The sequence below is a fragment of the Ambystoma mexicanum genome, chromosome 1q (genome assembly GCF_040938575.1).
Source record: "Ambystoma mexicanum isolate Mex_15411 chromosome 1q, UKY_AmexF1_1, whole genome shotgun sequence".
NCBI classification, from domain to species: domain Eukaryota; kingdom Metazoa; phylum Chordata; class Amphibia; order Caudata; family Ambystomatidae; genus Ambystoma; species Ambystoma mexicanum.
The window spans coordinates 1,121,375,905-1,121,398,236 of record NC_090922.1 but is presented as its reverse complement, the minus strand read 5'-3'; the positions used below and the strand labels follow the sequence as shown (position 1 = coordinate 1,121,398,236).

General features: G+C 45.8%; 1 protein-coding gene across 1 annotated transcript in view; it reads right to left on the bottom strand.

Moving 5' to 3' along the window:
- Nucleotides 1-22,332, bottom strand: part of LOC138542778 (serine-rich adhesin for platelets-like) — a 385,335-nt gene that overhangs the window by 100,215 nt on the left and 262,788 nt on the right. Inside the window, exons 41-45 of the mRNA XM_069641863.1 lie at nt 20,900-21,157; nt 16,370-16,624; nt 11,842-12,102; nt 9,456-9,716; nt 7,724-7,978 (exon numbers count right to left, since the gene is read on the bottom strand). Of these exons, the coding sequence (XP_069497964.1) occupies nt 7,724-7,978; nt 9,456-9,716; nt 11,842-12,102; nt 16,370-16,624; nt 20,900-21,157 (1,290 nt within the window). The remainder of the gene's footprint in view (nt 1-7,723; nt 7,979-9,455; nt 9,717-11,841; nt 12,103-16,369; nt 16,625-20,899; nt 21,158-22,332) is intronic.

The window sequence follows — 22,332 nt, the reverse complement described above, 5'->3', positions numbered from 1 at the left end:
ACTGCAATTCTTTACAAATCTTAAGACACTTTTTCCAAACACATAGGCTTAAATAAAATGTCATGTGATTATACAGAAAACTGATCCAGTCCAAACATCTGCCAAAGTACCTTGCAAACGTACTTCTATGCAGAGAAAAATGTATGTTTTATGCCACTGGAAAATCACTCATGTCACGTGTATTCCAAAACACAAATATGTCGTGTCATATCTGAGGTGTCTGTCAAGAAATTCCGAAAGAATACAACATTTGTTGATGGATTAATGGCAATTAAAAGCAATGTGTCAAAAAATATGCTGATCAGAGTTCAAGTGCCACTTTAATGAAGTAATTCAAGGCCCAGGAGAACAGGCTTCTAATAATGTGTGAGGATGATAATTGCATCAAAATAACTGCACCTCAGAATATGATAATCAAAAATTCCTGTGCCTCTGCTTACTATCCACATTATGTTGTTTTGTGGGTATCGATAACACCAACCTTATAACTCAGAGACATGCACCAGAGGGAGTAGAAGCTTGTTACCCTCCTTACTCACCTTCCTCCCTGTAACTGGAACAAGCTTATCAAGCTTATCATTGTTTCAACCCACAAAGCTCCACTGATATTTTACTAAATGAGTGACCAGAAGGAACTCCAATAATATTAAAGCCAGATCTGAAGAGGAATTTTAAGGGGAAAGAACATCTTTTAATACACAGAAAGTATGCCTATTGGCAAAGCTAATAGCTTTTTTACTCCCTCAAAAATCATTTGACTCCAGGTAGGAAGCAAAATCTGATTAGAGCCCTGCTTCTACCCCTGACATAGGGAGTAAAATTAAATGGCACATAATAAAGTCATTCGTTTTGCCCACACTTCAGCACCACAGTCTAGATCAAATGTAAACAAGAGCCTTACTGAGGTTTATTATAGAGCCCTGTTGAAGAAAATCACATGTATATGCCGTTTAAGTTGATAGCATCAATTCATCAGAGATACAACTGATTCAGTGCCTTTTTCTGTAACTATGTATCCCTCTTTTGTAATTCTTAATCAGTTAAATAAGATGCAAGGAGATGCTAGAGACAATACACACAGAACACATGGTTATATTGAAAGGCCCTCAGCAGCTGAGCATGGAAAGAAAAAGGGGGTGCTGTTGTCTAGACGGTGTTAAGTGAAAAAATTCTTTTAACTTTACTGGAAAAAAAGATCAATTTAGACCGCTCTGTGACCTCACAGAGCGGTATTTCTAAATCGAACTGTCATGCCCCTGCCGCACACAAGTGTGCGCAGGGGCTGACATGCATGGCGAGACCCAGAGGAGCCGTTGCAAGAGTGTCAGGTGAGTGTGTATCTGTGTATGTATTGTGGGGAGTGTGTGTTATTCTGGGAAGGGGGTGGTGGGTAGTGAAATGGGGTATTTGTGGGGTTAAAACCCTGATTAACAGGACAACCACTGGGAAAGGGTGAGGATGGGGAAGGGATCAAGTTGCAGGGGCAGTATGTGATATTTTGGCATTTTAAAGCCAACACAAAAAGGGCCAGAAAAAAACAGTATTTTTTGTGTTCGGTCTTTCAAATATGGAAATATCACATAGAATCATCTAGACGGATACTAGAATTTCCTATTCTTCAGCAAACCTGCTCACCATCCTCGACTCTAACACCCCTTGCGTTCTCATCTTGCTTGATCTCTCTTCTGCCTTTGACACGGTCAACCATGCCATCCTGCTCAACCGTCTCCGTGATAACCTGGGTATCACTGGTCAGGCCCTGGCTTGGCTGACTTCTTTCCTCTCCGACCGACCCTCCCAGGTCCAACTTGGGTCCTTCCTTTCTGACATCTTTTTCTCTACCTGTGGTGTCCCCCAGGGATCAAACCTCTCTCCCTGGCTGTTCAACCAATACCTGGCACTCCTTGCCCACCGCAACGCCGCTCTCTGCCCCAACTTTCAGTGCTATGCTGATGATACCCAGCTCATTTTCAGGCTACCCTCAGCCTCCTCATCTCCTTCCCTCATCTCTGACTGTCTGTCTGCCATTCAGGAATGGTGTGCCGCCAACGACCTCTGCCTTAATGCCAGCAAGACTGAGATTCTACTTATCGGCACACCCACTCCCTCCTTCCCTGCAGCTTTCTGGCCGGCCTCTCTTGGCCCTCCTCCCACTCCCATCTGCAAGGCTAAAAATCTCGGGGTCATCTTTGACTCTGCACTCTCCTTCTCCCCTCACATCTCCGACGTCTCCAAGAAGTCACACTACCAGCTGCACCTCCTTAGAGGTATTCTTCCTTTCCTCTCCTTCCCCCAGAAGCTCACTGTCTCCAGAGCCCTGGTCCTCTCCAAGCTGGACTACTGTAACAGCCTCTATCTAAATCTGCCTGCCTGTACTCTCCGTCCTCTGCAACTTATCCAGAACTGGACTGCGAGACTTGTCCTTGGCTTCAAGCCCAGGGATCGTATCTCTCCAGGACTGAAATCTCTGCACTGGCTCCCAGTGGCTGCAAGGATTAAGTTCAAAACCCTCTGCATTGTACACAAGGCCTTCTGGGGTCAGGGACCGAAATACCTTCAACTCTCTCTACCTAAATATCTCCCTTCTCGAGCTCTTCGCTCATCTGCCTCCAACTCCCTTAGGGTCAGTCACTTCTCCAAGCAACGAGTTGGTGGCAGATCACTCTCTTCAGGAGGGGCCTCTCTCTGGAACAGCCTTCCTGCCTCCCTGAAATTTGAGGAGAACCATCTCCGGTTCCGGAAACACCTCAAAACCCTCATCTTTGCTTCTGTTTTCTCTCCTCCCCTCCCTTGCTGAATTCCTGACCGTAATTGCCCTGGTTACCTGGCCACCCTTTTGATCTCTGGCCCAGGCCCCGTCAGTTACCCACCTGCACTGCCTCCCTGGCAACCCCTGCACTTGAGGACCGTTTTCTGTATCCTTTCAGTCCCCTTACTAGCACTTACGTCTGCACTTCCTTGCACTTGCCACTAGCTGGCTGTTTGTATCATATGTATTCCACTTCCCATGTACTGCACTTCCCCTGTCCCTTCCCCCTGCGCACTTTTCCTTTCCCCCCTTCCCATGCACTTGCGCGATCTGAATGACACCTGGCCTAGTAGGATCGTTGTTTGTCCTCCCATTGTTCCCCCCCCCTTGCTTCGTTGCGCCTTGAAACACCTGTGTATAGGCGCATTATAAATGTCATATATCATATCATATCAAACAAGCAACACATTTCCTTTAGTAAACTGCCAAAATGTTTGCCTTGGTTTTTTAAATGTGCTGCTTTGTTCATCACACGCAAGGAGTGATGACCTGTGCTGTTCCACCCATACCCTTCCCCGGCCCCTGTACTAGCCTCCAATACCAGTTGAGAGAGCACTGTAAAAAGTGAGGGATTGTAGTAGTAAACATCCACTGGGAAATTTACAGACCCACAATACTTTGCATGCAAGGCATATTTAATGCCTCAACATATTATCTGAATTTTTAAGAATGTAGTAACTCTGCATGTATACAATCCTTTTGCAGAGCATACAAGATTGTTTGCAATGTACCCCACCCTTATATCATTGCGTAGGATTACACAAGTGCTAATTGAAACCGTCTTTGCATAACACTGAGTTAGCATATAATGTGTGAAGATCTATGCCCAAGGGACTCTGAACACTTGCAAACGATGCAGGTTGTGTGAAAAGCATTCTCCTGTCTGAAACTCCAGTGCCCTGATACTATGGACGAGTAATTCCAGGCATAGGCCATACCCATTATCCCTTGTAGGCAACGTAAATGATATTGCAATGTTCCTCTCCACTTATAGGGTAATGATAGTCTTCTCAAAATCCTCACAGGGAAAATTAATATTTGAGTGTTTTAATACATAAACTTGGAAGGGGGCCACTTCAAAGCACCGGTGTGACATATGTACAAAGAAGAGGAAGTATGGGATAAGGTTACACACCTGAGTAGCCTGTTTACTTACAGTCAGTATCTGATATTTGAGCTTGTAGTGCGATTAAATATTGTGGGTGATGCTTTTGGTAAGGCACAATGAGTAACAGAAATTCTGGCGCGTGAACGTTATATTACAACAAACATAAAACAAGTGGATGTAGCTACACGTTTGCTAACCTTTCGCAGAGCCAAGAGAGGAAGCGTCAAGGTTGTCCGGTAGTAGCTTTGTGTTCTGGGGCAGAAGTTAGTCATAAGGTGAAAGAGTGGTAGTGAAGTTTAGGAGTCCTGGGTGGGGAGGGACCACTATTTGGTTAATGAGTGCAGGCATATCTTGGTTAGATTCTTCTGTTCATGGAGCCAGTTTTTCATATTCATTTTTAACCTCTTGTGTGGGTATTTTGCTGTCAGGGATTTTAGGTGTTTACGTCAACCCTTGCAAATGAAAACGAGCAGTATATCAAGACTATTTGCTTATTTTATGAGAGAGAAAATTTCAGGTAATTGCTGTGGCTTGTGCCTTATTAAATCTTTTTGAATAGGTGAGAATTGTCTGTGTGCGCTGCTAAAATTCTTCTGAGCGGCACCCAGAAGGAAGCTGGGCAAGCGCACATGCGCACAGCTTAGAGGGAACATTGATACAGAGTTATTACGGCTAAGAGCTGGAGATGTCAACACCCCATGTGTCTCTGGTAGTGTTCACCCCACGCGTCTCTGGTAGTGTTCACCCCACGCGTCTCTGGTAGTATTCACCCCACGCGTCTCTGATAGTGTTCACCCCACGCGTCTCTGGTAGTGTTCACCCCACGCGTCTCTGGTAGTGTTCACCCCCCAGAAGAGCGTAAGTCACATTTGTTACAAGAGCAATCACATAATAAGAAACTTCACTTTTGTCAAATTTTCACTGAAAAGTGTTCACCTTGCCCACAGTTTGACATCATTGTGAGGGTCTTTTTTTAAATGCAGTGTTAAACTTCAAAGATTTAGGACTGCTTCCCTTTCTTCATGTGTGGGTTTAAAAGGGTGCCAGGTGGACATGGCGTGTCACATCTTCACAAACCGCCATGCCCGCACAGTTTGGTGGTGGTGACCTCAGGCAAATGCTGTCTTTTGTGAATTGTCACAAAGATTTCAAAAGCCTTCCTTACATGAACCAACCAAAGGGGACATACATTCTGGCACGCAAACCATCTTCAGCTCGTCTTGGTAAGCTAAGCGCCTTCTCTCAACTGCTCAAACTTTATAGCCATGAAACTCAATAGCTAATGCTATCAAATGGGATCTCCCTCATACAACTACAAAACCTTACTTTACAAAAATTAAGCTGTATGGATGTTGTAGGCGGATAAGCACATCTGCCTGCACCACACCATTCCGCTGCTCACACAGTAGCGCTTACTAGTTTGGGAAGAAGCATTGGAGGCCTAACTCTCATCACCCTTGGGCAGTCAGTCAGACACACAGTGCAACGGCAGGTGGACTTGGACGAGGGCCCAGCCGGGCCAGGCCACAAGAGACTTCAGTTCACCTCTCTCCGTCTCCCTTCAACTATCGAAAGCTGGGTCCAGGGCAGGGCTCCTCCATGCAGGGAGGCCGTACAGCAGCTGGACTACTGCTGGTCCTGTGGTCCATGAATGTGCTAGTAGTCCAGCCGTGGTACTGGCTGGGCTGGAGGCACATAGTTCTCTTCTCTACACACACTTAGTACTACTTATCGTTCGGAGTCAGAGTCGGACTCAATTGGGTCTGCAAGTTAAAGCACGGCAAGCAAGGCTGCCACGGGCACGTGGCTCTGCTGCTATCTACTTTGTTTTCTGGCAGCTTAGCCGACCACGCCATGGCTTTACTCTGAACTAAGTGAGAAGGTGGAGACGCGTGTATGCACCCATCACCCCACCCACACTCATAATGAATGTCATTGTCTTCCAAACAGCCAATGTACATTTGTAAATGCTGTTACTGTGCCGCATGCAGAAGTGCCTACAGACACTGCACTGTTTGCGCATAAATGAAGACAGGCGTAGTAATAGCTCTAGCGCTCTGCCAGTCTCCTACATAATAGGTTATGTAAAGTGCACGGAGCCTACATACTCCAGGAAAACTGCGTGGAATGGGACGCGCCCCTCTGTGTGGTCAGGCCCAGCCATGATGCGACGCAGGCCAATTATTTATTTATGTAGTCAACATTTTCCGCCACGCTGCGCGTGACAAAATTAATGCATACAGACAGAAGTGAACACTTTTTTCTCTGCACTCCATGGGGGTGAAAGGGCTGCCACTGGTAACTTGGCCTTGAACTCCCAAATGACTGCCATGATCAAAGAGGTGGGTCTTCATGTCCATATTACCTACATACCCCCAGATAGTTCTGCCAATGCGATGGAGATTCTAAACAAAACCAAAAAAGCAACCACTGTAGACCGGTCTCAGTTCCACCTGACTGATCTTTAAAACGTCCAAAGTGTGGTTACCAGTGTCCTTGCAGGTCTAAAAAGAATAGGCATGGCCCCTTGCCACCAGAAAGGCCTTCTATCTATGGAGAAGTGTGGCAGGGCTCTAGCACCCCAAAACGACTTGCTGTGAGAACTGACGGTGGGAGGCTTGTGGCTAGTGTGATATCTGGTCACAAAGTGCATCTGTTAGGCCGGACCCCCGAGGCACTGCCGGGTTCCAGCCTGGACATTTTAAAACATTGACAGTAAATATATTCACTCAGTAACACAATGCCAATTAGTTTGCTGCCAATGAAAAGTAGCCAAAAGGTGGGGAGGAGTTACAGCACCAGCAATAAAATCTGCATTATTTAGTGCTACATGCACACGGGGAGAATATGGGGATAATATGTTGCTCCAGAAGCACATCTGGAAACCTGGAGGTTCACATGGGGAGAATATGGGGATGAGAAGTTGCTCCAGAAGCACATCTGGAAACCTGAAGGTTCACGTGGAGAGAATATGGGGATAAGAAGTGGCTCCAGAAGCACATCTGGAAACCTGGAGGTTCAATTCAGGAGAATATGGGGAATAAGAAGTTGCTCCAGAAGCACATCTGGAAACCTGGAGGTTCACATGGGGAGAATATGGGGATAAGAAGTTGCTCCAGAAGCACATCTGGAAACCTGGAGGTTCACATGGGGAGAATATGGGGATAAGAAGTTGCTCCAGAAGCACATCTGGAAACCTGGAGAGGAGAGATTAGTCCAAAAGCAATACTGCAGGTAGTGTGGTAATCCACAAGGTAAAGCGAGGACCAGCCCTGATTCTAAAATAAATGCTAAATAACAAAAAAATATAAAGTTCAAAATCAAAATATAGGGAATCAACAAAGAAACTCATACGGTTAATGCGCTTCACTGCAGTTGACATTTCAACATGGAACCTCTGAGCCAGGCCCGGCCTTAGGGCAGGACCGCCCGAAGTGTCATCAGGCCCCGCCACGCCAGCTCGGGGGGGGAGTGCGGGGGGGTGAGTCTTTCAAGTTCTCCCCCGAGCTTGCGTGGTGCGCGGGAGGCACCCTGAAATTAAATGCGCCTGGCTCTCGGGAGCGGGGTGCATTTAATAATAATAGGGTGCTGATGCTTTTGCATAGGTGCCTATTGAAAAATGTGCCTACCCCACACATGACCAGGGGCCACATTCTTGTTTTGCCGCATGGGGCGCTGCCGCCGCTAAGGCCACCCCTGCCCCGAGCCAAGGAGCAATAGTACCTGCTGGGTTTTGCATGTACGTCCATCTTATTACTGCAGTCGAATGCTGAGCGAGTGAGAAAGGACCGGATGCTGCCATTTACCTGTGATGATTTCCTTGGTGTAGTTGGATCTGATGTTGCACATTTCGTTCTTGGCCGTGACATGGGCCACATACACCTGCCCACAGAGAATATTTGGAATGTCGCAAAAGGTTGCGGTCGTGATGCAGGTTGCTATGTCGCCATTGCTCCCCTCCACGGTTGCTGTGTAGGAGGTGGCCCCGTCACACGGCTGCCAAAACACAGAGGCCGTTTGCAAGACGTAGTCGGCGGAAACAATCTGCGGTCGGCAGGGCACTGAGCGAGGAAAGCAGACATCCCACAAGTTAGGCAAAATAGACAGGATTTATGTATAGACTCGACACTGTCATCCAGTATATTTCCATTGGGTCAGTGGCTTTCCAAGTTACTTGTCCATTTCAAGGTAAACCTTCCGGTTCCTAGGCTTCTCGATTCGTGATACTTAGCAAACGAAAGCATTTCTGCCCCAACATTTTCAGCCACCTTTAAGAAGGCTAAAAGCCTGATTTGCGTATCTTATTTTTGTATATCCCCTCCCCCCAAACATCAGAGCTTTCAAGTTTTCCGTGGGCATATGTGAGAAGGCCCTCTAGTTCTGTTTTTTTTTCTCTTTAGATTATGTGATGTGTAGCATTTGAAAGAAAGGAAAACTACACGTCCCAGAATTCAAAGCAAATACAGGGTTGGGTGGCCTTCTCACGCATGGCCATGGGACACTTGAGAGCCCTGCAAACATACATTAATTACGCCATAATGAACTTTATCCCACGTGTCTACTACTCAGTATGAACTCATTCATTGCCAAGAGCACCTTCTACAAATTCTTCATGCAAACGAGTTGCTCCACATCACTTGGCCTTTTCTGCATCAGGCTGCCACCAATCATTACATGAGTAACAATGGGCCCATTGAATAGCTGGCTCCCATTGACATCAAGGAGGTTATAGTGTGTCATCAGCAACACTTCCCCATCATGCTGTGCTATGGATCTTGCATGCTGAGGATATAGTGTGTCATCAGCAACACTTCCCCATCATGCTGTGCTATGGATCTTGCATGCCGAGGATATAGCGTGTCACCAGCAACACCTCACCATCATGCTGTGCTATTGAACTTGCATGCAGAGGATATAGCGTGTCACCAGCAACACCTCACCATCATGCTGTGCTATTGAACTTGCATGCAGAGGACATAGTGTGTCACCAGCAACACCTCACCATCATGCTGTGCTATTGAACTTGCATGCAGAGGATATAGCGTGTCACCAGCAACACCTCACCATCATGCTGTGCTATTGAACTTGCATGCCGAGGATATAGCGTGTCACCAGCAACACCTCACCATCATGCTGTGCTATTGAACTTGCATGCAGAGGATATAGCGTGTCACCAGCAATACCTCACCATCATGCTGTGCTATTGAACTTGCATGCTGAAGCCACTTTCCTTCTACGTGTAACTTGAAAAGGTCACAATTAAAGTTTACATTCAATAAGACCATGTATAATGTTCTTATTGAAGGTGATGGCACCTTTTCCTTGACACACACATGCAATTTTCCAATGTTGCAGATATATAACCCCAGAGGACCTTTCATCAGAGAGAATGATCTCCACCGATGCAAGAGTTGGGTGAAATAACATGTTGGAAATGGAGAAACGTAGAAAAAGGTGCAGCACCCTCAGAAGAATCCTTGACAAACAGGTGATGTGGATGAAAACGAGGCTCTAGGAGACATGGTGGTCTGCACGTACCTGTATTGAAATATGTGGTGCTGCTCTCAATGCTCTCACAGGCGCCGTCCGAAGCCCGCACAGTGATGGAGTAGTTGTTGCCGCACGCGAGGCCTGCCAAGGTGCAATGACTGTCTGTGGTGTTGCAGAGCACCGGCACGCCATCCTTTCCTAGTGCGGTGGCAATGTAGGACGCAGCCCCGCTGATGGTGCTCCAAGTGACGAGGATGGTGCTGTTCTCACACTGGACATCGGCATGCAGGTGGTCCGGCGTACAGGGCACTGTGAGGGAAGCGGGAGGAAAGCATTGCTCAGCTGGCTCTACTATTTGTACAGAGAAATGATCTTACATGTATGTTCCGGGTATAGTCGATCTACAGCTTAATAGATGCGCCAGGCAACCACTTCTTTCTCATACCGGCAGGCCAAAGGGCGACAGATCATGAATGAACACAAAGCTGCCCGAGATTTCCGAGTTAGACTCCTTTGGCCCTCCAGATGTTCTGGAGAGCTAAAGGATAATCCATGATCCCTCACCATGGTCTATGCTCAGCAGGGCTAATGGGTGTTGTAGTCCCAAACATCTGGCGAGCTAAAGGTTGAAGATCCCTGCCTTACACTAAACATTGCCTTTCACAGCCGCCATGCATTGTGTTGCGCAGTTCAACTCTTAATAGACCCGCCCCGGTGCTTCTGCATCCCTGCGTGGGTTGGACGGTCCCGAGCATATTAAGAAGGAAATACGTCCGTAGGGAAGAAATGCACCCCCCTTCCTGTAATTTGAGACCTCTGTACAATAATGCGAGGTTGTGCAACTTCCGTTCGCCCAGAGTTAATAGCACATGCGCATCAGATCGTATGGGAGTAACTCAATAATCTTGTGAATACTGGCCCTAGAATTAGCCTCCACGATGATGCTGAAATGTTTCATCTATTCACCTTTTCTGCTAAACAGGAGGCAGATCAGACACATTCTTGTCATTTTAGGCATTGGGCTTTATCATAAAACAGCTGGATGATACCAGTGGTATTTTGCAATAATACCATAGTCCCGGGGTCTAATCCAGATGTGGATAATCAAGGACCTTGAGTGTTCACTGAGAGGCCGGCGGGACTAAAAGTTAAGTTGCAGAAAAGATGGAAAGGGGGAGCTCTAAAAATATGGAAAGGCTACTCATTGGAGTTTGGGTAACAAAGAAAAATGTACAAGAAGAGGAGGGATGAGAAGAAACATAGGATCAGTGGGTTGCCGGGCAATTATTTATATAGTGGATGGATTTCGGTATGGGGCATTGCACCTCATAGTCGACTCTATTGCTTCAATTTGCAATGACATTTGTGGCTCGTTCACTAGTGTGGGCTTTGGTATATTGATCTATATTGATCACGCCGTCTGCTGGGGAACATATTGATGGGTGATTCTCTTCTTAACTCATGTGGTGTTATATGCAACCACTGGGCACAGTTAATGAAGGTTGGTTGTGGTGTGTCTATTAGTACTGGGTTTGGTATTTTGTTCACACTATTTGTTTCAGGACATATTGAAGGGGGTCTCTCTTTTCTTAACTCCTGTGGTGTCAGATACACAGGGCATAGTTCATGTAAGTCAATGTAAGACATGTGATGTCACCTGAATTCATCTGCCTATACACACTGTTTCAGAGATTATAAAGCATGTTTAATGAATCCATTGATGAAGGGCCCCATCAGGCCAAGGTATAATCTCTAAACCTTTGGCGCCTCCACATTTGATGGCCAGGCTCCCTTATCCTGGAATAAACTTCCGCTCGAACTCAGGCATGCCAAGTCTCGCCGCGAGTTCAAGAAAAGTCTTAAAACCCATTTTTTCAATTTAGATCTAGATTAGGTCCCAGGCAACTGTTTCATCAGCTTAGACCATGGTCCCCTGTACCTTGCCTGGCTTTTTGTTGTGTGTGTGTCTTGTTTTGTCTTTTTGTGCCCTTTCAGGCCCATGGGCGAGTAATTCTATACAAGAATTACAAATAATAAATAATAATAATAATAACAGAAAGAAATAAAAGAATAGTATGCCGGTCTTCGCTGTGAAACCAACAGTTCCCCCAAACTAGTAGGTGAGAGCTGCCAAGAGAACATTTAGAAACAAGGGCAAGTGAGGAACCTTGGGGTCCTCCTCAAGGAAACTCTCTCAACGTGAAAAAAGAATGATTGGCAAGCCATACCAAAGGTGCTAAGAGACAAGGAATAGGGCACATAGATACGAAGAATACACAGCCTCACAAGCTACAGGAAAAGAAAGGTGCTGAGAATACGTGTGTGCACTGTGGGCCATTCCCATTAAGGCAAACTCATACAAACACGGACACAATTTACAAGGTTCACATGACTTGTATACAGTAAAGAAAGCAAAACCACTTCTTAACATTACCTGCCCGCGATGTCACTGTCTCGCTCAGTGGACTTTGGTAATCCTGGTATGTGCCCACCACAGTCACGTTGTAAGATTCACCACATTGAAGACCCCGGATGTCACAATGTGTGTTATTCGTAGTGATTTGAAGCACTTGTCCACTTGTTCCAACTGCTGTCGCAATGTACGAAGTAGCCCCGTCACTTTCATCCCATGTCACAAGCAGTGCATTTGTGTCACAGATGACTGTTGACTGCACATTCAGTGGACTGCACGGTGCTACAAAACAGTGCAGAAGTTCATAAAGTCATCATAGGGAAGGTATGATAGGTTTTTTACATTATAATTCAAATTGGGAGCAAATATCAAAATTCGTCACAAGTAATATGAGGTCACCAGTTAATGCTAAATCCTTTCAGGCTGCTATGGTGATTTTCTATGCCAATGAACAGGAAATAGAATATCCGTAATACAACATTTATTTGTCATAGGTTTAAAAGTCATACAATTGTGTCACAATTAATTAAAAACACAGGCCACACTTGTATTACAACAGTGACACTGAATCAATTACTCCACTTTTCTAATACATTTAACAGTCCTGTCTTAGAAACGTCATGCTCCATAAGCATAAAATGGGGATTCATAGCCAGCATCATGGCCAGTGAGCGCAATGTTGGCTTCTTCTTTCTGCAAGCAACTCAATGCACGATCTGTATAACTTGCAGCCGGAATCATGAACAATAAAAAGCATTAGATGATTTTTCCATGAATGCCTTTTATGCTAGACATTAAGTACACAGACAAAAGACCACACAGTATGTGTGGAACGGCAATGCCCTATTATCAGTTACTGCCTTCCCTGCAGTAACCCGCATGTCATTTATGAAACACATCATTTTCCATACATAGTGAGGCACACACTATCTAACCACCAGCATGGGATAGAAAGTGCAGTGTGTCATTCTGAGTTCCTTTCGCAAAGTCACACTTATTTTCCAGGGAACATCATTTATGATAAAGTGCAACGCCAGGTGGTTTCACCATTAATCACCGAGTTAGCAAAGTCAGGTGATGCACAGTAGGTAACAGTACCAAGTGACTCCCACCAAACAGTAAGAGTAATCCTTTATCTCGCTTGCCATCCATCTGGTATTGGACCCAATGACAGCTGCACCTTGTGTGCATTAGATGGCATCTAACAACGTGGGTTACAGTATTGTGAGCATTCGTGCTGAGAGGCAGTGAAGAAATGGCATATATTGCTTGGAGTAAAGGCACAGTATATTAGTAGATAGCCTTTGTTAAACAGCGTGCTCTTACTGTTCCTTTGCAAAGAATGTCCTAATTCTTTATAATGAGTTGCTTGCTTTATGGAACTGCTCTCACTAAATATTTTATTTGCTTCTTTGTAATCACGTGCTTCAAAGTATTGCTAATGAATGCGTTTACTGGTTTTAGGAAATTGCTAGTATGTGCATCCCTCGTTGGAAGGCTTTGTCACATAAAGAGTGCTTTGACTGAGACACTTTGTGGCTGGGACTTTGTCAGTGGCACATGTTGACTGGATTACTCTCAAGCCTGCAGCATGTGTTCATTCATGGCTACTAAACATTCTCTACATCCTGTATTAGATTCTGAGGCCTCTCGTTGAAAATAGTCTTTGGTGGCTGCCTTTATGTTTTGGCCCACGTGAGGTGCCTGATCACCACATGGGAGCCAAAACGAATGTTATAGAGTATAGAGAGAGGAGCATGACAATTCTGGAGGTATACATATATACCGCCCAGCTCCACACTCATGATGTTCTGGCATTTATGGGCCACATCACAACAGAACATGGGCTGAATCTCGCATTCGTCATTTGGTGCAGACATTCAGAAATTTGCAAGCTACTGTGGAGCGAAAATGAAGTAGAATGAAATGAGGAGTCAAGAGAATATTAACTTGTACTGTATGTGTATGTAAGACCTGATGAGAAAAATTAATGATGACAATTCTGTATTACTTTAAAGAAGAATAGGCCTCATAATCCAGCCTGGTACAGTTAGAGGTCTCTCCCATGAACTATGTACTCTTGCCAACAAGATGGATTTCGGTTTTAGCATGCAAATGTGAGTCTATAGCCACATGCTTGCTAGCAGCAGTACATGCCTGTTTATGTAATTCTTCACATACAGCTAATTTCCAGCCTAATATATGTTGACCTAGCATTAAATGGAGCTACTGAAAAGGGATTTCAGGCTTAATTGGGGGGATGAAAGTACGCAGCTGCGCTGATAACACTCAGAGGGTGTAGAGCAGTGGTATTCAAACTTTATTATGTTGAGCCCCCTTAAGTAAAAATATTGTTGGCAAGCCCCTCCTCAAGTAAAGATATTTTTGCTGTGCCCCCAAGATGGTATATCTGCTTATAGTTCCTATTAAAAGTAGTCACTGTACTCACTTTGGACATCCTTCAGCCCCACAGTGTGAAGACTATTGGTTTAGAGAGTGTTCCAGGAGAGCTCTGGTTTTGGCTGCGTTCCTATCAGAACACTGTTGTGATAATTGGGAAAAGTGATAAAACCTCTATGATGAAGGCATATATGATGCTGTCCTCTTAGACTGCAGTTTATAAAGTGATGTACTGTGGGTAGACGGTATGCAGGATCGAGACTTGTCTGAAGTGTTGCGTTGGTGTTCATTGCTGTGTTATTCCCCACAGCTGCTGCTGTTAAAAATATACTGAATTGACCTCACCCAAATTGGATACAGAGTCTGACCTTTTCCTCGTCACTACTGAAGTCAGCTGTGGTAGAGGATCACAGTCTCTTATCACACCCCCTTGTCATGTGTTACAATTTGTTTTAAGATAACAATCTTCACACATGAGGCATGTTTCCTTCGTTGCACATTTTACGACTCTGGAAAGTAATAATGATGTGTTTTCTGCTCCTCTGAGAATGGGTAACTTTCCTGTCCTTTCTGATATCTTTAAGGATATGACCAGTTGGCTTCCTATTTAGGGTTACTGTTTAAAGAAAAAAACATGCATATGGATAAAGAATGCTTGTAATGTTTAAAAATAATTTGTGAAGGTGCAGAAAATAGGAAAATGTGTATTTTCTGTTTACAAAACAGCAGTGTTTTAGCAAATTCGTGCCAATTTTTAGTTGTGATGGTGCTTGGGAAATATGCTTAATATTCTACCACATGTGGTAGGAAAGCTTACATAGAATAATAACTGGTCTGATTTATTATTTCTGAAATGGCGTTTAAGGAGATAACCATATGGCTTCATGGTTTGTTGTCTGTGTTTTATAAAAAAACAAGGACAAACAGGGTAAGTGTTTACTTTCATAAAATACATTTTGAAAGTGCATGGAGAGAGTGCTTATTTAAAGTATGTGTAGGAACAGCAAAGCCTTTTTGTGTTGAAGCGCGGTTAAGATATTACCATATCTTGGCTCCGTATTAAATTAAAAAAAGCATACATGTTAAACATTTAAAAAAGTCCTTTACAATGGTGCTTTAAAGGATACCTATTTACTGGCTGGCATTTGCATAGGTTACCTGATTGTCAAATAAAAACATATATGTCAGCAGCTGAATCCAGGAGAAACCATATTCATGTGGTGTTTACTGGATCCAGTTGCTGAGAAGTGAGAGAGAGAAATCCAAAATGATTGGGTTAGTAGATCCTTGACTGTGTGCCTGTTACCTTCATACGCAGGAAACGATTTAAAAGGGAAGCACATCACTGGCTAACTATGCATAATTAAAGCAATGTGAATGTCTGTTTGGTCTTAGCAGCGGTAGGTCATGATTTTAAAAATGGCAGGGTATTTGCATATGTTAATGAGAGGCCCAGCATATTCAGAACGTAATCTGTGGAGGTAAGGGAAGGGGTGCATTAGTGGGGAAAAGCGGGCAGAGATAAAAGAGCCAACTTCCAGACAAGCCTCAGCACTCAGAAACAGCTATGGGGTCATTTGCCGCAGTATGTAAAATTCCTAACATAACGCGATGCAGTGTTAGCAAAACAAGGCTAAAAAGGAATGTGAACTTGAGGTCAGGAAGTCATATTAAAGGCGGAAATAGTAAGTTAGTAGAAAGCAAAGAAGGTAAGGCAGGCATTGGACAGTAACACTAGGGTGACCAGATTTAAAAATGTGAAAACGGGGGGTGTGGGGGCAACTAACATTAAAGTAGGAGTAACTTTTGAAAGTGGCTGTCAAGGCACTACACTTTGGTAGCAGTTGGAGGAGAAGGAGGTTTAAGGGTTAATAAACACATATTATAATACATTATCCCAAACTACCACTATCTTAATTCGTAAAATGCAGCATTTCTTGTGTGTGGCACTGTGCATTCCTGCCTGCCAGCTATGAAGACCTACTACCAAAAACCGAGGACCACTGCATTTTCCAATGGAAAATAATCACGAGAACGGGGGACAGAGCACCCAATTCCAGGACACTCACGGCAAAACCGGGACGTCTGCTGACCCTAAGTAACACTGCAGGCAGGCAGACACATCACAGTCCATCGCTGTCCAACTCACCTGTTCTAATGTCGACCCCTGGGCTCACTAACCCGTAGCCGGATCCGTCATATGCAGCTACAGAGACTGTGTACAGCTGTCCACATTGCAGGCCGGATATGACGCATGTTATGTTAGCGGTGTGGCAGGATGCATTGACGACTCCGACGGCAGTTGCTGTGTAGGATTCTGCGTTGCCTGTGGGAGCCCAGGACACAGTGGCGGAATTGGAGTCATAGTGGCCGAAGGCTGCGAGTTGGGGTGGAGCGCATGGTACTGAAAGAAAGGAAGTCATATCATTATTTGAGCAGACACAAGTTAATCGCTCATAAGCTTGGAGCTCTGTCTTTCTCAGGTGACCCACCCTCAGCCAGATAGGACATTCCTTTCAACATGCATGCCTCAATCACATGTTGTCCATAGAACGTCGCTGACCCCTTCCAAAGTCCTCCAGAGAGTTGGAGCAAGGAGGCACAATCTGCACCTGCCCCCCAGATGGGCCACATTATGCGGGTTACTCTGGGCTTGTACTTTTGCCGGCTCGGACTCCCTTCTGGGACTGTTCCACTCAGCCAACAAACCTCATTTACATTGGAAAACAAATCCAAGGGAGGGCACTCCATTCTTGCAATATGCTGCCAGAGGTCCTACAAAAGAGTATGTAAGCCCTTGTCTGTAATACTGAACTATTGAGTGGGTTCAAAAAGATGCCACCTTTTTATAGTGGGCTCGAGGGCCATGTGTGTGTTGTGCCACACCCATGGACTGGACTCCAAAATGTGTGTGATTTGCAAAGTGGCCTTTTCGGGCTTAGGGGAATCATTAGAGGGGCTTCACATACTGGGTTTTCTTGGGCATGGTTTCTTGGTTCATCATGACACTGTGGAAGACTCAATGGGCCTCATCACGACTTCGGCGGTAGGGCCGGCGCTATTAGCTATTAGCGCGACCGCCATAGACCCCGGCGCTAATAGCGCGGGATCACGAGTTCGGCGGACTTGGAAGTCCCCATTCCCCATTGAGCCCATTCGGGAATGCTCCATTCCCCATTGGGCTCAATGGGGAAATTTCACGTTCATAATACCGCCGGCGGATTTCCCGCCGGCGGTATGAGCGCAAATTTTCAGCGGATTTCACACCAGCTCAGAGCTGGGTTGAAATCCGCCAAAGCCTTGATTCGGCGGACCCTTAAATCCGGCGGTAATAGCGCTACCGCCGGATTTAAGGGTTACCGCCGAAGTCGTGATGAGGCCCAATGTCTGGACATAGACAGGCTTTCTGTCCTTAAGCACTTTGCACACATGCCTAGGGTTCCAGTAACCATGACATAATGATGAAATCCCAAAGATCTGAGGGTTTTTCCTTGGTTTTCAGGGAGCTTTTCAAACTCAGATTTCTTACATACAACCCCTCCCAAATGTTGTTGGAGATCTAGGGAAGTAAGCGGAAGGGCTTTGCTGTCGGTGTGCTTCAAAATACCCAGGCTCAACATGCAATGAGTAAATTCCAGACCCCTCCCACCTCCGGCGCAGCGAACACCTCCTCTCCAACGATCTCTCCCCTTGGTGCTGCACCCCATAGAAAACAGTTGAGTCCCACAGTAAATTTGGTCCAATTGTACTCATAGCCCCTCCCCCTTATATTCTCATGCCTTCCTGTGCATCTTATCTATCCCTTGACCTCATCCCAATTATCTACCTGACCTTGCTTCTCCCACCCACTGCAGAATGTTCTATTGTACTCCTCCTTTGCCTCTCTGACAGGCAAAACGCTTCAACACCATACACTATGCAGTAGGTGCTATACGAAAGCAAGATAGCATACCAGATAATATAAGCTCCACTCACCCCATTAAAAGAAGAAACCTTGGAATGAGGGCCATGGGCTTGAATTCTGGGTTTGACAACGTTTAAAGCAGGTCAAAAACACCAAAACACTTGAAGGAGACAAATGGATTTCCAAGATCCGCAGAGAAATCTTTTGCCAGATCCCGAATCTAGGAAAATACAGCCCAATGCCCAGCACTGGCTGTAGTTACTTCCTGGTGTTAAAAGGGGTGACAGAGCGAACCCCGAACGTGTACTCCAAGCACTAAGTCAGGATTACTGGGTGGACTGCCCTTTAAATCTATGGTTGAGGAAGTCCAAAGTGCGCAGAGGATGAAGCAGGTAAGAACCTGCCCTCACACCAGAAAAGAGACTGCAAGTTAGTGATTTTCAAATATGTGCGCATTTTGCTAAATGTTGCGCTAAATTGCTGAGAGGAATAATGCTGTTTGGTCACATTTGCAGCACTGCTTTTGATTCTAACAGCCCTTTACATGACAATTTAAATGCATGATTCATGTATGTTCTTATTTAATTGGCTGTTTGGTAGGAATCTACATGCTACCTTGAGTCCGGGTTTGCAGCGTTTTTCCGCCATGAAAGACCGCCTCAAGGTGGAAATCCAGGCCTTATGGTCATCCTTAGGTATGGATAAGTGATCCCCCTATCATCAGCCGGAACTGTCTTCACCCTGCTATAATTGAAATCACTAACATGCGATCTAAGATCTTTTGAGGATATTGTTTAGCATGGCTAAATCCTCAAAAGATTCAGGCTTCAACTTGAAAATAAATTTGCTGAAAGAATAATTTGATGGCAATGCCCGATTATAGCAAACTCGAATGAATTCAGTTAGAAAACCCTCAATAAATGATTTGAAATGTGTATGTTTCTCAGCTGTGACAGGGTAACTTTCACAATTGAGTGCCGGGAGGGATGTGCAAATACCCACCTCAAAATGCACCAAGTGAGCAAACAAAGTAGGCTAACCTGACTCCCCTAGTAGAATGCGGAGTGGTTCGTCTCTCAAAACATTTTTAAATAAATGCAGCAGAATGTTGCATTTTACAGCACAATTTTCCAAATGAATTGCTTAAAATCAGACCGAAAACCAGCAACATTCCAGTGTCTTTTTTGGGTACTCATTTTTTTTGTTACTTGTGTGTGATCCTCAGAACATAGTTTGAAATATCTCTTGGCAACAATTACAGAGACAATCATGTATTCTCGTCTACAGCTCCATGGCCAGGGTCAGATTGGGACATACAAGTGTCTCAGGCATCAATGAAAAAGTGGCTCACAGTTGCCAATGGCAAATCATTCCTTTTGGGATAGACTGCTTGAGTGGTGCCCAAGGGGGAGGTTTTTCATACAATGTGATACAAATTGTGCGTTTTAAAGAATATTTATTCAGGAACACTAATCAAAACTACTAGCCGCATGGTGAAGTAACTTATCAGACTGGCTCACATTGGTCAAAAAAGTGGCCCACTTTGCCCCAAAAAACTTGGCCACACAAGCATTTTGTGTTTTTGGTTCGGCATTGCCCTATTGCCCTATAGGCCAGGCCAAGCCTGTCCATGGGAGTGTGTTTTGTCAAGTTAACGAAAGTATTCTGATGAATTCCCAAGGCTGAGAATTGCAAGAAGGCTTTGGTTGCGAAGTGCGCCGTTTTGCGAAGGAAAGCTTTGCACCTTACGCCGTCATGCACAAAGGAGCATTGAATTGTGGACTGGGCAGAGAATGGGTCGAAGGGAGGCGGGTGAAGCATGGAGTGGGTAGAGGAGGTGACCAAAGAAGGGACAGGAAGAGGAGACCAAGCAGAACTGGGACGTGCAAAAGGAGGCAGTGCAGCTTCAGGCTGACATGGTTGCAGAGGAGTAAAATGAGGTGAGTAAAAGAGGAGGAGCCGGCCAGCAGAGTGGCACGGGTGAGAAGGAGAGTGGAATAGAACTGAGGCATAGAGCTGAGAGTTGCAAGAAGCGTTGTTAAGCGTAGTAGGTAGGAGCAGGGAAGGAATTGGGCAGGAACAAGACAGAGCTGTGATCTGGCAAAAAATGGTCTTGCCGGATCGATATTCTGTGGATTGCCTCGAGTCCCCTGAACACTGAGCTTTTGAAGTGTCGATACGTGCATTGATAGGCAAGCCTTTCCAAGCAGCATCAGAGCGTTCCCTTTGCTCTCTAGGACAACCCAAGCTCAAACGATAACAATGTCCAAGTCTGTACTTACATATTTTTTTGTGCATTGCACTCACTTTACTGTCGTGGTGAGTATTCTGCCAGATGAAATGAGCACTGTACCCAGTGTCATTGCATGCTCAGAAGGAATGCAAGTTTCAATTACTATCACAGACGTGTTTGATACATTGGTGGTCCTTTTTATGTTCCCAAAATGCACTTTGTTTTCATGCAAAGCAGCCAGTATTCGATATTCAGGCCACCCACATAATTCGACACTAGCCCAGCCCACTCTGCCACACTCACTCCACTGACAATTCACCTCCCACCACCCACTACACACCCCACTCCCCACGCAAAGGGGGAGGGGAGGAAGTTCCCTCATTAAATTATGTCATTTCCAAGCACTGGGTAGGATCACCAGGCATATATGGGGAAATGGCAGCGCTTGGGATGCGGTGAGTGAGGGGTCAGGAAAAGGGGTTCACATAAGGGAGGCGGACATAGAACCAATGGAAGTAGTTAGATATGTCGGCACAACCTACTTGTTTTCTGAAGTGTCGAGACACTGTCGGAACTGTTGCAGATCCCAGAGGAGCCAGTGACCGCGATCAGGTACTGCTTGCTGCAGAACAGGCCGGGGATGTCGCAGGTGGTGCCAGACGTGGTACACGAGGCCACGTGTTCGTCGATGCTTGCAGTCGCCGTGTACCCGTCTGCTCCGCTACTCGCCGCCCAAGTGACAGAGATGGCATGGCTGTCATATTGAAGACTACTTTGCACATCCGATGGCGCACAGGGCACTGCAGATAGAAAACATAGATGCCGTTCTAGTTTGGGAATAGTTCATGGACACATAAACATAACAATGTGTTGATGACCAGGCAATTTAGATCTTAATTGCACGTCTGTCATATGGGATAGGTGGATCCATTCCTGCTTTTTTTTTGCATTCTGGGACTTGAAGTCCTGGTTTTATAATTTGATGAACTTGCTCTCAGAGCTAATTAATACTGCACTGTACCCATGATGGATCCTAATACATGCTTGTACTAAACAGTATTACACAGCGCCCTCTATCTGGCTGTTCCAGCAATGATAGACATAGAAAAGGTGTTCTCCAGCTGCCTGCCTTTCACCTACTTTCATTCAAGCCAGCTTGATGCGTATTTGAGGGAAACTTGCACTGTGTGTGCTGCAGTGCTGTCTCCGTGCGTGTGTGTGTGTGTGTGTGTGTGTAAGAGTCACACTTGTGCTGCTGCTGCTTACCTGTTCGGGGAGGAGGGAGGAGGGAGATGTGTGCTGCTGCTGCCTATGTACCTGTTCGGGGAGGAGGGAGATGTGTCCTGTTCGGGGAGGAGGGAGGAGGGAGATGTGTGCTGCTGCTGCCTATGTACCTGTTCTGGGAGGAGGGAGATGTGTGCTGCTGCTGCCTATGTACCTGTTCGGGGAGGAGGGAGGAGGGAGATGTGTGCTGCTGCTGCCTATGTACCTGTTCGGGGAGGAGGGAGGAGGGAGATGTGTGCTGCTGCTGCCTATGTACCTGTTCGGGGAGGAGGGAGGAGGGAGATGTGTCCTGTTCGGGGAGGAGGGAGGAGGGAGATGTGTGCTGCTGCTGCCTATGTACCTGTTCGGGGAGGAGGGAGGAGGGAGATGTGTGCTGCTGCTGCCTATGTACCTGTTCGGGGAGGAGGGAGGAGGGAGATGTGTCCTGTTCGGGGAGGAGGGAGGAGGGAGATGTGTGCTGCTGCTGCATATGTACCTGTTCGGGGAGGAGGGAGGAGGGAGATGTGTGCTGCTGCTGCCTATGTACCTGTTCGGGGAGGAGGGAGGAGGGAGATGTGTGCTGCTGCTGCCTATGTACCTGTTCGGGGAGGAGGGAGGAGGGAGATGTGTGCTGCTGCTGCCTATGTACCTGTTCGGGGAGGAGGGAGGAGGGAGATGTGTCCTGTTCGGGGAGGAGGGAGGAGGGAGATGT